This window comes from Mycteria americana, chromosome 9 (assembly GCF_035582795.1).
Source record: "Mycteria americana isolate JAX WOST 10 ecotype Jacksonville Zoo and Gardens chromosome 9, USCA_MyAme_1.0, whole genome shotgun sequence".
In the NCBI taxonomy this organism is placed as follows: Eukaryota; Metazoa; Chordata; class Aves; order Ciconiiformes; family Ciconiidae; genus Mycteria; species Mycteria americana.
In genome coordinates this window covers 21,387,203-21,405,059 of record NC_134373.1, presented here as the reverse complement: position 1 = coordinate 21,405,059, position 17,857 = coordinate 21,387,203, and the positions used below count along the sequence as shown (strand labels likewise).

The 17,857-nt window shown below is 51.2% G+C and overlaps 1 protein-coding gene across 1 annotated transcript in view; it reads left to right on the top strand.

The window, feature by feature from the left end:
• The first annotated feature begins 10,063 nt into the window (after positions 1–10,063).
• Positions 10,064–17,857, top strand: part of GAD1 (glutamate decarboxylase 1) — a 29,868-nt gene continuing 22,074 nt past the window's right edge. Inside the window, exons 1-3 of the mRNA XM_075511658.1 lie at positions 10,064–10,133; positions 12,038–12,100; positions 17,390–17,548. Of these exons, the coding sequence (XP_075367773.1) occupies positions 10,064–10,133; positions 12,038–12,100; positions 17,390–17,548 (292 nt within the window). The remainder of the gene's footprint in view (positions 10,134–12,037; positions 12,101–17,389; positions 17,549–17,857) is intronic.

Here is a 17,857-nt window from a genome sequence, read left to right as displayed (position 1 = left end):
ATTAAAACTTTTTAAAATGATTCAGATATGCTCTTGAGAGTCAAATTCCCTTTTAGCAGAGTATCTCAAGAATAGATCGGATATATAAACTCAAGATGGTTTACATTTTGTGCTAATATATTCTGCCATTTTTAATGCAGACATCTATGTGGGATGTCTGCCATATGTATTACCTCAAATCAGTTGGTGTCCACATGGTGAGGACTAAGTGAACCATGTTACAATGCTGGAAGAAATAGATAATAAGTTAAATGTTTTTAAAAGTTTGGACATAAATTGGCTGGCATGCCTGTAAAAGGGTGTGCATCTAACTTGACAGATAGTGCAACTCTCTTGCTTTAAAGAGACGAAAAAATACTTTGATTAAGCTGTGCTACTGCAGGTAAGGCTTGTACCCAATTCTTACTGTGTTTACAGTTTATTTTTTAAAAACAGTAAGAATTTTATTGTACAAAACCTTAAGTTATATGGGGATGGAGAATTGGACTGAGTGTAATCACATTCAGTAAAGTCAACTAATGAAAACCAAACATAGCTAACATGCTGTTCTGGGGTAGGCAGAAGAAAAGATACAATAAACATATTTTATTAAACACATGAGTACATTAAAGTTTAGTATTGCTTTTCACTACAGAAATTCTAAGGCCTGATATTAATGTTTAAGACTATATAGTAGCCATTTCATGCTATAATTTTAAGGCTATATTTTCCTTTTACCTCAGTGTAAGAAAAAAGAAGCATTAACAATGATGCATCTAAATGTTATTGAATAAATGCTTTGCGTGTTCTTTTTCGTACGAAAAATAAATGCTCAAGTAATAAGAGACTATCTAAGTCTATAAGTCTTGGAGAAATAACTGGTTAATATTCTCATGCTTAGATAGATGTGCCTATATAAGAAAACTTCCATTGGTTTCTTATTGCCTTTAGCTGCTGTGGTATCTCTGTGTTGTGTTATTTTTCTTTCAGTAATTCCTGATGCAGATTTGTTTGGGTAAATATGACAGTGAAGATGCTTATCAAATACTTGTGACTCTTAAAAGGGCTTAGCTTTGCAGTGTCTGTTTCTTTGTTTAACCCCAGCAACATAAAGGACATGAAACCTCAGATTTTGAGATAATTTATGTTGCTTGAAGAGATCTTCCTGCGTTGCAGAGGTGTCTTTGCCGTTCTCCAGTACTGCATCTTGGTACAAGGTACAATGTCTCTGTATCTCAGTGGCATCTAAGGTCATTCCTGGAGACCCTGTCATTAGCAGCATATTCTTGTTCTTCATGTTTCTTGTAGAGAATTACTGCAAAATGAAAGAGAAGGATAATTGTGGGGTTTTTTCTGAATTACTTTCAAAATGGGCATGTCATCTGCTTTCACAGTCCCCTGCTCATGAAAAAAACAAGGTACATGTCACGGTACTCAGAAAGTGGCCCTCTGGGAATGGGGATTGCTTAAGGTGCTCTGAAGTTTGAATGATTGACATAACTACTTCATTTTTATCTTCATACAGTGTCCATAAATGAGACTAGGAGAAGCTCACATACTGCTACTGAGGAATTGGACAGAAAAGCATGAGCAAAGACAAATGGACTAATATGGAGGGTCTCTGAAGGGCTCCGAAGTTTTTCTGAAACTAATTCTGTCTGATTAATCAAAATTAGGAACCTGTAGGGAGGATCAACCTAGTGACTCCAATAATGATAGAGATTATTTTGAGTGCCTAAAACTGCATATGCAAAGCATAGTAAAGAGATTTTTACCTCTTCGGCTGAAAGCGTTGAAGGCTTTTAATGATGCTTTTCAGGGCTTCTGAGGACTGTCTGGGAAGTAGACTTTTTTTAAAACCAGTTTGTCTTCACCTACATTTTTAAGGAAATTAAGTATTTAATTAAATAAATATCTTGGATTTCATTTCTTATGTCTAATGACACAAGTTATATTTATAACTGTAAAACGTAAAACTAATTTTCACTCTCTGCTGAACGGGGGGTTTTTTAAACCTCATAAGTAAACACTTGTTTCTTGATCTTTTGAGTGGTTGAAATTGATCAAATAGTTTCTGAAAGGACTTTGCATCTTTTGTGGGGTTTTTTTGGTTTAAAATTTGCATTTTCAAACTGGCTGTTGATCAACAAATATTTTAAAGTAGCAGATCAGTCTGTAATGCCTTTACTTGAACAAGAATTTCTTAAAACTCTTGGCAGATAATCCTTCACTCACCTAGATTTCATGCTGTATGTGTCTTGAGGAAGAGCCTACTCACATACAAATACATACAACAATTTTTTTAACGTTAAAAAAACAGTAACCAGAATGCAGTCATACCAGTCTTGCTTACTGCAGACTGTAATCTGTTGCAGCGCTTCCTATAGCCTGCCTCTAGCAAGCAATGGACACGTTAATATCTGAAGGCATTAAGGGCTAATTTACTCCAATACACAAGCCAGATTCCAGGTCTAACATTACGATACCAGAGGGGGAAATTCTGGACTTTACATCCTAGAAAAGCTACATGTTGGTCTTTTTGCAGTCTTCAGATCCCTAAAGCCTTTGTACAGAATTTTCTCTGAAGGAAGAGGCCAGTGGAACTACATCTCTAACTTTAAGCTTTTCTGTATAGCATGAGTAGCATGAGCCTGGATATCTGTCAAATCTTTCAGAATTTTTGCTAGCTTGCCTTACCTTCAGTGTAGTTCAGTGTAGACTTCTGTTTAAAGATATTATTTATCTCTGAAGAGAAAAGATGATTGGTAGAAGAATGCTGAGGAGTGAAGTCCCAGGTAGGTGTTCTCTCATTGTAGCCAGAGAGGAGTGCAAGTAGCCTTGTTACCTGTCCTGTAGACAACAGAGCTGTCAGAAATCAGAGTACTATCCATTGTACTCTCTTGAATCCCTTCCCAGACATTTCCTTTAAACCCTTGCAAACATTAGCTATCCCTTAAGATTATAAAGAGAGAGGTTATGCTTGATTCATTGTTCAGAGCAGTGCTGCTCTTTATCTGATGTGCATAAGCTTTAAAAAACTTTATTGTGGCTGAATATGAACTGTTAAAGATAGCATGGCTAAGCTGTGTCTCTTGTTTTAGTGCTGAGTCGCTAACACCGCCCCAGATGACAGTGGCTCTGCTTTTTCCTGTGGTCATCTTCTTCCAGTGCAGCTATTAAAATGCCAGCAAGAGGAGTCATTAGGTAATGCCAGCATTAGGTAAGTATGGGCTTGCAGAGATGTTTTGAAGGGCCAAAGTAGAGGACAGGTATTTATTACACAAATAGATCATGTCTGTAACATGACAACTCTAATCTGATTTTCTGCTTGGGAGCTGATGTCTTCATTTTGAATCACCTGTCCCTTGATCTAGGAGAAGTGTTTTTTCCTTAAAATTGCCCCTCAATGCTCTCATAACCTTCCATACTAATACTGCAAAGAGAAGCGTGTGTAACAGCTGATGGCTTTGCTTAGAGCTCATGCAGTCCTCCATTACCTCAAAACAGGAATCTGTTTATTGTGAGAGTGCTAATGAAATCCACTCAGATTAGGTAATATGAACTACTGAGTCAGAGAGAAAGAATTTTTTTCTTACCTGCCCATCTGTTTTCTCTGGTAGACAAACTCGGTATCTAACTTCTCAGAGTACAGTGTGCAATTGTCCATTTTTGTAGCTGTTCATATCATCCTGTTTGTGTTTCTGTGCTATGTTTGCACCTTGTTGTGAAATGTGGGTATTGGTTTTCTGCTTAAACCACTTTCATTTCAATTAGGTGCACTTAACTTCCCTTTTTGGAAAAGTCTTTTTATTTTGATTTTTGTAATATTGTAGCTAAAAAGAAACCAGAAGGGTGAAGGGTTTCAAGTACAGTGCTGCAGAAGGCCTACTATTTCACTAGTACTGCTGACTATTCAGGGTGAATGACAAACCCATGAAGGCAAAACCTGACTTATCCACCACAGACAAGAGAGGGAAAAGAAAAAGAAAAAAGGAAAAAAAAAAGAAAAGAAAAAAAAGCCTAGTTAAGCTCACAACTGTAATGATCCTGAAAACTTTTGAGACTTAGGAAAGCCCGTACCTGAGATTGAGTTATGATTCAAGAAGTGTTTTTTAAAAGTAGCAGAAAAGCCCATTTTTCTTGTTCCTGAGGATTATTTATGATATATGCTTAACTTAAATAAATCATATTAAAAAATCCCAGAGTCTAGCTCTCCAAATTCATTCTGAAATTGGAGAGCCAAACTGCATTATCTCCTGCAGCAGCGTTACTGAAATTACTGAATGTTCTCATTGTAAACTGATGCCCTCCTATGGGATAAAAAGATGTAATTCAGTGAGACATGTAACAATTATAACAACATATCACAGGGGGAAAATCCAGGCATTAGCTGTCTTGGCTCTACAGGGTTACTGGGGGAGGTGGGAAATAAAATTTATTTCAAACACAGGGTAAACAGCTGCAATTCCCTAAAACTGGTAGAGAGCGGACTTACTGGCTGTACTATCACTTTTGGGGTTTTTTTCATGCTACAATTCACAGTTCCCCAACTTAAGTAATTTTGTTTGATCCATCTAGATAAATAAGGCTTTCTGCTGGTTTTTTATTTTGTTACAGTTTGGAAGTAAGGGGGAATCTTTGCTTGGGGGTATTGAGAGTTGGGATTTGCTGCTGCTATTGTTTCAGGATGTGTGTTGTTCTTTGGGATGTTTTTCAGATGAAGCAGATCAAAACGGACAGCAACACATGTCAGCATGGATCAGGAAGGGGACATCCTGAAACAAGAAGCCACAAAGTACGTAAAACAATGTGCTTCAGATTAGACTTTTCTAAATGCCCTTCATCACAGCAGTGCTGAATGTTCTAACTGGCAGCTCATCCCAAGTTGTCTTTGAAATTCGAGTGATGGACATGATCCTTAAATATGGGACAGTTAGGTACATCAGTGACTGACTGATCATAAAACCCAAAGCAAACATATCGCTCACCTTCAATACATTTTTATCAAGTGCCATAAAACAGCAAAAGTTATCTGTAGAATAGGAGTATAAATCTGTAGTCTTCACCAAATTTCCATTTGTAGAATTTTCTGGACAGGGCCAAATAATTAGAGCAATAGTTTGTTATTTTTTCTTGGCATGTTCATTTTTTTGGTTACAGATATACAGTAATTTATATCTGTATTTTTTAGGACTGCACATGATAGCCAGCAAAGTTCTGAATTACTTAGTTTTGAACAGTTTTCCAATTTTTCTTTGTCAAGAGTTAAGGAAATTTATCATTTAAATTATTCCATTCTATCAAAGGTACAGGTAAATGAGACATAACTGTACACCAGAAATGGTGGGAAAGGAAACAGGTACCTGATGAATGAATATATTTTGTAATAATGTACTGGATTACAAATGCTTATAACTGTGTGACTTAAAAAAAAAAATCACAGGCTGCAAAGATAAAAATACAAAACCACAATTTCAGGAACATCACAGATGTTCAGTGCACATACTGTTTGTATACATTTTTAAGGAAAGAGTGTGCCTGATCCCAACCAGCTCAAATACTCCCAATCCAAACAAAATGGCAATTATAAGGCAACAGAAAGAGAAGACTCAGGGAGGGGAAAAATCACAATCCTAATAGTCACCAGAAGGCCAATTTACTGCCCTGTCTGCAGATAAATGCATGTATATAAATATAAATATATAAATGCATGACTATAGTTCAGAATATGAAGAAACAAGAAACATTATGGCACAGTGCCTTTTCCCTATTTGCCTTTCCATTGGCATGTAGTTACATTGTGAACTCCTTACAGTGTAGGCAGGAGGTGCTTCTGTCTCTTAAAATACTGTATGCAGCTCCTGACACAATGACTCTTCAAACCCACAGGCTGCAATACAAATAGTGAACAATTTTCCCCTGCTCAACAGTCATTTTTTTATACACCCACAGTTATAAATACTGTATAATCATTGACTGGTCTTTGTTGCTAAAGATATTTATTGCCTCACTTTCATTCCTGTGCCCACCCAGGGTACTCAAGATTCGTGTTTTAAGTGGATGGAGGTGAACTTAAAAGAGACTCCATGGTCTGGCTTTTTTAAGTGAGTTCTAACTGGTGCACTGGTTACAAGCCTCAGCTGAGGGAATTACATGTCTGTGTCCTGCTGCCTTGCTGATACTGTGGGTTAGTGGTTTTTCCTGTGTGTTTCAAATCCTCGGTAAATGTCTGGGTTTGAAGCAAAAATTACAAATTCTGGGGCTCCAACCTGAAAAGAGATTCTCTGTAACCTGTGCCTGCAGTGCACTCGAGCAACAGCCGTGGGGAAGGGACTGACACATGGGAAGAAAAGACAGCAAAGAGGGGCTGAGCAGAAAGCTCAGGCAGCACAGCTGGAGGGGAAGGCTTCGAACTCTCGCACTGAAACCCGTACCTCTCTGAGCGGCCCCGCCTGGGCGTGTGCAGCTGGCAAGGGCGTTTCAGAGGTCTCAGTTGGTGTGACGAGTACTGAAGGAAGCCTCCGGAGCTGGAGTGGTTTGGGTTGAGGTCGGATTTTTAGGGGGGTCCGTTGCAAATGAGAGTTACCAGGCGTTTCCTCGCGCGGTGTACATATTTTCCCGTCTGTGTACGTGTATTCTCAGCGATCGCCGCAGGCCGACTTCGCTGCGGCTCTGGGCTTGAGACACAGCACCACCTAGAGGGGACGTGGGGCGGGGGCCGTGCCGGCCTCCCTGGGGTTTGCTGTCGGCGTTTTCCTGCCCGCCCGGGGGCGAGGGGCTTGCGGACCCGCCGGGGCCGCGCGGCGCTGCTGCCCTCGCCGCGTCCCCCGGGGCCGTGCCGCTGGCCCTGCCGGGGCGGGGCGGGGCGGGCGGGGGGCTGGCGCTGTCCGCGGTGCTGAGCGGAGCGGCGGGGCCCGGGCCCGGGCGGGGCGCGGAGGGGCGGGAGGCGCCGCGCCGCCGGGGGCATCGAGGTGCCAGAACGACGCTTATTTCCAGGCTGCCGCGGGAAGCCCGCCGGTCCTCGTTGGCTGGCTCCTTCCCCTGACGGGCCTCAGCTTCTCCGAGGGTGTAAATATTTATGTTAAAACATGTCTATTTACTCCAGACACGCGCGCTTCTGGGAAGGCCGAGGGGAAGGAACGAGCGCACCCGCGGTGTGCCTGCCGGGCACAGACCCAGCCGGGTCGCGCCTTGCAGTGACTGATGGCTTAGGAGTTCTTTGCGTGATCTTTCGTCGACTCTTTGCACTGCAATCCTGCCACGATTTCCTATGAATGTTTGTTTACGTTTATAAAGACAGTTAGCTACCAGTTACGTTATTATTTCTCACCATCTGTACTGAGCAAAGGTTTTGCCCGATTGGTTGAAACCACCTTTAAAACGATAGCCGGGAACAGATGGGAAAAGGTCACGTCAGCTAGGGCTGTTAATGCCTTTAAAGCTATGTTTAAAAGCTGGCTTTTGTGCTGTCGCTGTTTTCGTTACGCACCCAGTTCCTAGACAGTAGGTGTGCTCGGCAAAGCAATCGTCTTGGCTGCTTAATGCTGTCAGTCGGCCAGTCTCCTTTCCCAACAGGGCTTGTAAGTTTTTGCTCTTCCCCCGAGTCCTTCAGGAAGGACACGTCCCTGCTGCTCGTTGCGCTGCCCAGCACCCCCCGCACGGGATGAAATTCTCTGGCTCCATCGGGCTGTTTCCCCTCCTCCTGTCTCATTGCAGATTCCTCCCAGCCCCTTACGTGCCGTCTTTGTGAGAAGGGTTTGGTTTGGGCATCTGCGGAGCTACCGCGACATGCTGAAATGTAGCATGGCCGTCCCCACCGCGAAGCGCTGGCGAAGCGTGTTTGGGGTGTGAGACGGAGAAACACAGATTTGGGGTTGTCGGGGGTACAAGACAACCGTTGTCTTAATGTTTCCCGTTTTGGCAAGAGGATGTCTGGTATGACATCGTCATCTAACGGCAACGCCGAGGCCAGGTCGCAGCCACCCAGGTGTTCCCCTGTGGCCGGGCCGGCAGCACCAGCGGCGGTGCCTGTGCCTCTGCCACCCTCTGGCGGAGAGCGGGCGGAGGGGAGGGCGCTGCGGGAGCCGGCCGCGGGGACGGCGGGCTGAGCCAGCGGGGCGCTTCGAACCCTGGGCACGGCGAAGGGGGTGGCTTTGCTACGCTGCGTTTAACGCGGACCCCGCCCGGCTCACGCGTGGCCCGCACCGTGCGCAGGGCAGTGCCGGGGCCGCAGGGACGGTCCGAGCGGGAGCTCGGCCCCGTCGCCTCTGCCGGTGCGCGGATGCGTGCGGTGCTCTGCCGCCTGTTAGCACAGCCCGCCACCTCGGGTCGAGCCAGCGCTACCTAGCCTCCGGCGCCGCCCGCACAAGGGACTCGACAGGGGCCTCGCAAGGCAGAACCCCCTGCCGGGAGCCAGCCCCGCCGCCCCGGGGCGAAGCGGGCCGGCGGCGACCGCCGGGGCCGGGTGGGCCGCCCCCCCCCGCCCCAGCCGGCCGCCCCGGCGGTCCCCAGCCCCGTGCGGAGCGGCGCGGAGGGGGTGGCGGCAGCCCTGTGACTCATGCCTGCGTCGAAGCACATCAACCGGCGATTCACGCTTTTAAAAAAGCAAATCCGAGCACTTCTGGAAAAAAAGGTCATCTCGCATTAAATTCCGCGGCGCGATTGGTATTCCGACGTCGTTTCTGGCGGAGTTTATAAGCGGCGGGTCGCTCCCAGGCTGGAGTCGCCCTGTCTGCTTGGACTCCGGCAGTAAGAGTGGTCCGCTCGCCCCCTCGGTAAGTCTCCGCTAAACAGCATCCTATTTTTTCAAACCTTTGGGAACCTCTTTCAGGATCTGGAGGATTTTTTTCCCCCCCCTCCTAAAATCTGTTTTGGTCGCTGTCGTACCTATAGAGGGATAACGTATTCTGAGACAGCCAGCGCCTTAGACATTGTGTTAACCTGTTACTTCACTTCCAGGCATTGTCTAGAGAATCTCTTCTGCTTTATAGTTGTTTTCTTTTTCCTCTTAAGAAAAGCGAAATACCTGCTTTCCATTGAAATCATTGATCCGTTGCGTTTACACGCGGGCGTAGATCCGCCCGGCAGTGGAAATGAATCGGTAGCTACCGACTTGAAAAAAGCGGCTAACAAAGAAAGCGCTCGTTCGTTACCGTGACCTTCATTTTCTTTACAAGGGGGATAAAATAAATCGCAGGTAGCCGTGGGGACAAAGAGACGAGCGGGGCACTGACCCGGCAATTCTCGATCAGCGACCCTGTATTGGTTATCGGAGCGCCGTGTCCGCCGGGAAAGAGCTGAACATCTGGCGAGGAGCGAGGGCTGGTCCAGCACCTTCCTTCCCCAGACAGACATGCCTGCTCCTGCCGCTACAGCCAGCGCAGGCAGGGGAGAGCGCTGGTTAGTGCTGGAGCACGTACTGGTCCCGATTTGCTGAAGCGTGTGTGTGCGAATACACATGTGTGTGACGCCTGTCATTGGACCTGGGCAAAATGCACCTTTGTGGTGGCGGGGGTTTGTCTGTCAGTCTTTCCTAAGTGTTCAGCCTGGCGTGTTTGGGGATCGGATGGTAACACACAGAAACGGGCTCCGTTCGGGATTGTAGGTCGTTTGGGCTGGTAATTTCGAAGCCCGCCTTGCACGTTGGTTTCCATCTGACGCGAGCCACATAATTGCCCTGCTCAGCGGCCACCGCTATAATTGCGACAGACTTCATGCTCTGCTAAATCCGTCATTCAGGCACGGGGGGTAGCGCCTCGGCATTCAGCGAAGGGACGATTTCGCTCTTCAGCCTGTCGAGGCATCTTCCCGGCGCGCCGCTTGCGCCTGGCCCCGCGGCCCCGGCGCGGCCGGCTCCTGCCCGCCCGGCCCCGGCCCGTCCTGCCGTCGCCCCGGGACCTGGGCGGCTCCCGCGGGGCTGCGGACTGCTGCCCGCCGGCGTCCGGGCGGGACTCCAGTGCGGTTCTCCAGGAGACCAGACTACTAAAACCGCCTTTTCTTCCTTCCAGCAAATTCCTTGCTGCCCACCCCTCAGAGGACTATCGGAGGAAACCCGGGCTCCGGGGACCGGGGCTTTTCTGAAGGGATGGCTTCCTCCGCTCCCTCGTCCTCCAACGACGCTCCGGACCCCACCCCAACTAATTTACGACCCACAAGTAGGTTTTAATATTTTCCTCGTTTAAAGTATTTTGGAGGCTTTCTCCACCTAGGCTTGGAAAGACCAATTTCGAAACGAAACGATAAATCCGTGAAGCCCTGTTCCGTGCCGTGAGGCAAGGTGCGGAAAGTGCTCTACACAAAGGAACCATCTTCCTGGTGGGAGCGGGAGAGGTTGGTCCGTGGCGAATAAAACGCTGGGAGGAAAAGCCCACCTCAGCGGCCAGCGCTGCCTTTATCTTACAGCCACATTTGAGGGATTTAGACAATAAACTGAACCCCCAGATGGCCAAAACATCGGGATGTAAGGGGTGTGGAGAAAATGAATCAGTTAAAAGAGCCAAGTTACACCAGTGCCTTAAAGCGGGTGTTCCCCCCCTTACATTTTATAAATGCTAATGTTGCAGCTTCCTTTCAGCCTACGCTGAAGCCTGTAATCAAGCGAAATTGGGATGCTAATTGTAGCTTTTCAAAGCCTTGTATTCCTAATTGCTCTGAATTCGCCTTGAGTTATTGAGGTGTGAGTGGGAAGCAGAAGCTGCTGCAGGTGGATAGAGAATCAGTTTATAGCCCTGCCAGGCAATTCAGACCGTCGCCTACCAAAAATAAATGAAAAAGAGGCTCGATGCTATAAAGCGTCAGAGACAAAGAGCGGGCAACAGTAAGAAATGAAAGGTTGTCAGGCATAGCAAAGCGGGGAAGAGGTTTTACCCTGACAGGGCTACGAGGCACGAGCACCGGAGTCATTATTGTCATTATTCTGCAACTGGAAGGAACGGGGGAGGGGGCGAACGGCAGCACCGGCTCTTGTTCCAGGCGGGGGTGACAGGCTCTGCTGCCTTCGGCTGAGGTGTCACACGCAGAAATCGAATTAACTGGCAAGGCGGCTAAAAATGAGATAACCTCTGACAGCAGCACCCTGCCCTGCCCGCCCGGGGCTCCCCGCCTGCCGGCACGGGCAGCGCCCCCGCCGAGAGGGCCCCTCCGCCCGGCCGGCAGCGCTGAGGCGCTTCCCCCGCTTCTCCCTCCCCGAGGGCCCGGCCGCTGCCCTCCCCGCCCAGCCGAGCCGCCCCATCCCAGCCCCCCGCCGCCTTCTCCCCTCACGCCCCGACGCCCCCTCGGCGCCGCGGCCCCGTTAGCGCCCCGTCCCCCCGGTCGACCCTGGGGCCCGCTGCGGCCGCTGCCGGCCCTTCACCTCAGCCCCGGCTTCGCTCCCCGCTTCCCCCGCGCTCAGCTGGGGCCGACCGGGGCGTGGCCGGGCCGCGGCTCACAGGGGCTGGGAAGGAGCGTGTCCCCTCCGTCGGTGCGGTCGCGCCCGCGGCGCTGCCCCCGCTCAGGAGCCTCTCGGCGGCGTTTCCTCGGGCGTGCACGGCCGGCGGGCGAAGGGCTGCCGGCCCCAGAGCCTCCATACAGTGGGCCGAGCCGGCCCGGCCGAGCTGCGGGGCACCAGGGGTGCTCCGGGGCGGGGGCCGGGCCGGGAGCGTCCCTACGGCGGCCGTCGGCGGCTCGTCAGTCCGGCCGAGGCTCAGTCATGCAAGTCCGATCATCTAGTCAAATACTATTTTTCACCCAATTAATTCCTGAACTCTTTTGTGACCCCATTTCACGCCACTTTATTTTAAGCTGCCACTTCCCTGGAGCCCCGCCAGTAAATTATTAGATGTTCGGGTCCCGAGTGCCTGTCCCTCTCCTCTCGGCGGGCCAGCGTGTCACCTCGGTGTCAACCCGAGCCTCAGCTGCCCCGCGCCCGGCACGCTCCGGCGCCGCCGGGCTCGGGAAGCAGCCGTTTCTCCCGGCGAGGGGGACGCGGGGGGCCCGGAGGGCGGCACGGCGGTCGGGCAGGCCCGCCGCCCCGGCAGGCCCGCCGCCCCAGGGGAACGACTCACTCTGCCCTCTCTTGCAGCTTACGACTCGTGGTGCGGCGTGGCTCACGGGTGCACCAGGAAGATCGGGCTGAAGATATGCGGTAAGTCCGCCCGTGCCTCGCCGTACGACCCCACACACGCCCACGCTTGGCGACGCGCCCTGCCTCCGTCAGCGCCCGGGGCCCTCCCGCGGCGGGGTCGCCCCCAGCGCCGCGGGCAGCGCCGGCCGATCGCCCCCGTCCCCGGGCGGCGGCCTCGGGCGCCCCCTGCCGGCCGCGCGGCGGCCCGGGCCCCGCCGCTGACACCGGCCGCCTTGTCCGCCGCGGGGGGGGACGGCTGCGGGCCCCGCCGCCCCTCCTGCGATAGACGAGGGTGTGCAGGCGCGGCGGGGGGAGCCCAGAGCCCGCCGGGGAGGCCGGCGGCGAGGAACGAGCGGGGGGGTTTGGCCGCCTCTCACTGTCTGGAATTTTTCAGCCTTATCTGACTAGAAAATACGGATCTCCTGGGGGAAAAAGATTAACGAGAGCCTTATTAAAGAGCAATTCGTCAGCTTGCTGTGCTGGTAAGATAGCGCTGGCAGCCAGTCAGCGCGCAGGCACATGAAATGCAGGAAGGGAAACAAATGCACAATCAGATCGCAACGTTATAGCAAGAGATTCATTTGCAGATAACAAGCTGTCTTCCTTCTCCAGATTTCTCAGTAGCGCCTTCGCTTTTGCAGACAAACAGTCAAATCTTCATTTTCTGATGGGGAGAATCGTTCAGCTTAGCCCGTGCCCCTTACGAATAGAAATTACTTCCCATTTCCCCAGCTACCTCTTTTTTGCAGGGTGGGGGATTATCTCGCGGGAGAAACGGGCCTTTTTTCAAAGCAAAGATAAATGTAAACCTTCTGCCCTACTTGCCGAGTCGAAGCTCATCCGCTAGATGTTTTGTTACATGGAAATTTGGACTGGAAAAGAATTGGGGTGCGAATGTTTAGCCCTGTGTGTATTAGAGATTTCATTGGTACCTGCAGGCGACATTAACGAGTAGTCGCTTAGTTCTATAAATAGCTCCTGATCTGGGTTTAATGGACCGTTTCCCTACCAGTCCCTTCAGTGGCTGGAGCGATGGGCTTCTTCATCATCATTTTAATTTAGCCCGGCAAGCAGAACTGATAAAGTAACGCACCGTTAGGCTTGTTCCGTGTTGCTAGACTACCGGGGTTACAGAGGGACATCGCAGCTTCCCTCAGTGAGATCGAATACACTGAAAATGAAGTATCCCACCATTTTGGATTTGAGAAAGGCAAAAGAGAGTGTAGTAGAGGCGTTGTGAAGGGAGTCCAAAACAAGCAGGGCTGCTGTATTTTTGGCTCGGGTTTGGTGCTCGGTTTTCCTTTTCTGGCTCTTTTCTGTTTTACACGAAAAATATACCCTGAATAGTGACAGTGATTCGGAATAATCAGATTCGATTGCGACCACGGGTTTTGCTCGTATGAGCCGTCCTACCTGAATCTCACACCTTCACAAAGACAGAGAGGGAAGATTACCTTTGGTAAATATACCGAATGAAGTGTTAAGCTTGCTAAGGATCCTAATTAAACATGCTAAACAAGTTGACGTTTGGCTATTACAGATGATATCCCCTAATCCTTACCTTTCACAAGACATCATTCCGGACCCTAGATATTGTGCAAACACAAAGCTATAGTAAACCAGGCGCCTCGGAATTGTTCTTTCTGTGTGTATCACACAGAAATCGATGAATTTTGAATGCAAACTTTAAATAAAGGTTGAGCTCAGAGAAAAGGCAGGTCTTGAACAATGAGCAGGTTCTCCCACCTGTACTGTATATTATGTGTTTGACATTTTCAGTAATTACGTATCCAAGATGTATGTCATTTCTTCTCAAACAACTGACCGATTTAAGGATTAGCTCCTTTCCTTTCTGCTTGAAAGCCACCGCCTGAAAAGAGCCCTGCCGCTGCCACACCCCAACGCTCTTCGTCTCTGCACATATCCACTTAAAAAAAGAGAACATATTGTAAAGCGGTTTAATGAACTGTCACGGCGGGCAAAGTACGGGCAGATTTCCCCCTGTGTCTGGAATTGCATGATAGACCTTTCACTCCCACCTCGGCAATTATTATCGCTGCTGGGACCGATCCTGCTAACATTTGCTTGGCATCCGTGGAAAACTCGAAGTAGTAAAATTGCTCAGGTGCGCCTTCAGCTGCTTGGCCCCGCGAGCTGATGATTCCCAGCCTGGCGAGCAACGCAGGGATTTCAAGAGGAGCCATGTAAGCTAGAAACTCGGCTCGTCTCCGGAGCGAGTGGGATTTATGCTGCCAAGTCACGTAGGCGGTGCTGAACCCCCCGGCCGCAGAGGGAACCAGGATCTCCTGCAGTCGCCACCGACGTGCATCGACCGGCGGCCACGGCACGGGCCGGGACACGCAGGTCTGTCCCCGCCGCGGAAGCTGAGGTCCTCGCAGGGCGGCGAGGCCGAGGTGGGGGTCACACGCCTGCATTGTGCGAGGCCTGATGTGGAATCACGCCGGATTTGCGGTCACGCTGGGAACCGAGGGACTCCCTCGCCAGTCCGGTCTCACTCGGCTTTTAAAAACTCGGTCTCTTAAAGCGCATCGATGAAAATACCTGTCAGTGGAGCACCTGCTGCTGCTGGGAAGGGCTGCACTCTCCGCTGGTAGAGGAGCAGCAGCGCGGACGCTATTTCACACGCTGCTTACTTGCTGGATCTCTCCTACACCGGCCTTACTTTTCGCGTAGGATGCAGACGAAAGGTTGGCCACAGTCATGCGCTTCCCCGCGGACGTGGAAGGAGCCGTCGAGGGCAGGCTGCCGCCCTTCCCTGCCGCCCGGGACGCGGGTCGGCGCTGGGGAGCGTCCCCCACCCTCCCGGGGGAGGAGCTCTGGGGACAAGAGGGTCCAGCGGCCCCAAAGCAGGGGGCTGCCCCTGTCCCGCTGGGCTCCCCCACGTACCGGGCCCTCCGGCTCCGTGAGGTACTGCTGTGGCCGAAGGACCGGGGCGAACGACGCGTTATCTGCAGCCGACTGAGCTGATGGCGGGCGGCAGCAAGTTCCTCCCTTCAGGCTTGTCATCTCTGCCCTCGAGCTGCCCCACGCGCGGCCGCGCAGTCCCGTGGGCCCCACGCGGCGCACGCCGACAGGCCCCGTGCAAAGCCGCTCCGGGCTCCAGCTGATCCCCGCCGCCTGAGCCCGCTGTCGCCGGCTTCGGTAGACAACGAGGAGGCCGGGGAGCCCCGGCGGGGAAGTACCGCCGCGAAGTCGTTTGGGCAAGCGGTGAGCGCCGCGCCCCGGCGGGCTGCCACCGCCGCCTCCCTGGCGCAGCTCTAGTTAGGCCGGACCCGTCAGCGAAGCCCCGGCCTCCCTGAGCCCGATGCGAGCCGAGCCAGAGGCAACTGCAGCCTTTCTCGGGTCCTGAAGCGCTGCCCCCTCCTTTCCCACCGGAGGCTCCGCAGGACGTGTGTCTGCACGCCGGGAAGAGCGCCAGTCGTGCGGCAGGGAGCACAGCTCTGGGGGGGACTGCTGTTCTTGCAGACGTCTCTTCTCACGGAACTCTTCCCACTGAGCATCGCTGCCGAGAGCCTAGAAGAAAGACAAGTGGAAAAATAAACCAAAGTGAAGCCACAGGACCTGGAAAAAGAGGATCGCTCCGGAATTCGGTCTAGACTGCACCTGCTTCGGTATCAGCTGCTCTACCTAATGAGCAGGCGAACAGCACGAGCTGTTGCAGGAGCTAGCGATCGCTGCGAGGATCCTTAAAAGCAGTAACACCAAAACTAAAAAAAAAAGAAAAAAAAGTCGTCGATCCTGGACGGCTCCTCTTAACTTCTGCACGAAAAGGGATTCCCTTAAATGGGTTTTTCTCGTATAACTCGTATTCCTAAAAGCATCAGAGAAGAAACTCATTAGTAGACGATCAATATTAAAAGGCAAAATGTGAAGGGTTCACTGAGAGGATGGGCTAGACAAACCTGCCTGCGAGCAACCCTCTTGGAGGCTCGTTTGGGTGCCCGACTGATGCAGAAGGGGCTGCCGACCGGGGGCTCCATCTTCGGTACTGCCGAAGGCTGGCAGCAGGGTCCGAGGCACAGGTACCGTGCCGGGAGCCATTCGCCCGGCGGCTCGGTGTCGCTGCCTTTTCTCCGCACGGAGATGCAGCCGCCGGGGCCCGCCCAAGCTGCAGGGGGCCCGGGCGGGCGGGCCGGCGGGAGGAGCCCGCAGTCCCAGTTCGCCGTCGGGGCTCCGGAGAGCGGGGGCACATGGCCGGAGAGCGGAGGGCATTGGAGAGAAGCGGCGTCGGGGGACGTGGATGAGCGAAGTGACGGCGTTGGTTTTCCTCCCTCCAAAGTCCTCTTCTCTGGCGGACAGCCCCAGCCGCGACGAGCGTACTTGTTTTAAAAGAAAAGAAAGAACAAAGGAGGCCGGCGCTGCCGTACGGTCTCCTCCAAACGCAAAGGCACGCTCGCTGCAGCCTGGGAGGTCAAAATCCGTTGCCTTCGTTAATAACGAAAAGCCCAACACTATTCCTGTTTTAGCGGGCATGGATTTAGTGGATCAAATCCTGAAAATCAATTGTTCTCTCTGCCTTGTTAAAGTAGACGGGACTCGTTACTCGCCACGGGCCCTGCGTGGCGGCCACCGCCGTAATTCTTGGGGCGAGGGGATTTATTATTGCTGCTGCACATACCGACAGCAGTTGAGATCGGGTCCTGGGCGCCAGGGCTGCGTCTCCGGTGAGAGCGGAGCCCCTGGAGAGCCCAGGGGTGATTAGTGTTAGTATCAAAGCATCTTTCCAGGTGGAAAATCCGCATCTCCTGGACGCGTGCTGGTATGTACTGATAACAGGAAGGTGGGGTTGATGAGTGCTACCGGTGTCCTTAGAGCAGCGCGCTCAGGACGGCTGCTCCAGAACGCCTGCTTGTTCTTATGCCTTTTGTGCGTGAGAGCACCACGAGGAGAACTGAAAGTGGCCCTGATTTTACTCGTACATCATTGCCCCTGTCTGCTAGGTCCATAAACTTCGCCTGCAGGCTGAAATAGCATTGACTCATCCTGAACTCTCTTCCAGTGGCTGATTACTGGAGTGGAATCTGTCTGATCGACTTAATAAGAATTTACCACTGCACTAAATGACGAAAATTTGTTTTTTGCATGGCTGGGTTTTTGCATTTGATGGCATTTTGAGCTCTCCCTCCTGGAGGCAAATAGTCCTCATAAATACTCTTATTCTTGACCTCATTAGTCAGATCCAGAGCCAGCACCACTTTGAACTGTTGTCTAGAGAGCTGCTTTAGATATTTCCAAACATGTTGGGAAGTGAGAAAACTCTGACCTGTGCACCTTGCAATAATAATGTAGGGTTCCTGCAAAGGACCAACAGCCTGGAAGACAAGGGCCGGATCGTCAGCTCCCTGAAGGAGAGGCAGTCCTCCAAGAGCCTGCTGGCGTGCGAGAACAGCGAGAAGGAATCCAGGTTCCGACGCACCGAGACAGACTTCTCCAATTTGTATGCCAGAGGTAAACGCTCTTTACAGCTTCTGCTCGCTCCAGCTCGAGCGCGTCCCTTAGCAGTCTGCCCTCGCCTCCCTTGGAAGCCCAGCCACGTTCAGACCGTGCTTTTGCTTGGTTGTTTTCGAAGGAAGCTCTGTGTGTGTGTGTGTGTCTGTGTGTGCATGTTTGCTGAGAGCTGCGCTGGCGATGCGTACAAGTTTCCTGAAATGCAATTTTACGTACTTTGGGCTGATCCTCTGCAGCTCAGCTCCAGCCGTTCCTCTGGGGTCACTCCAGATCCAGCCTCCGGGAGGAGAGTAATTTTGTATTTTATTT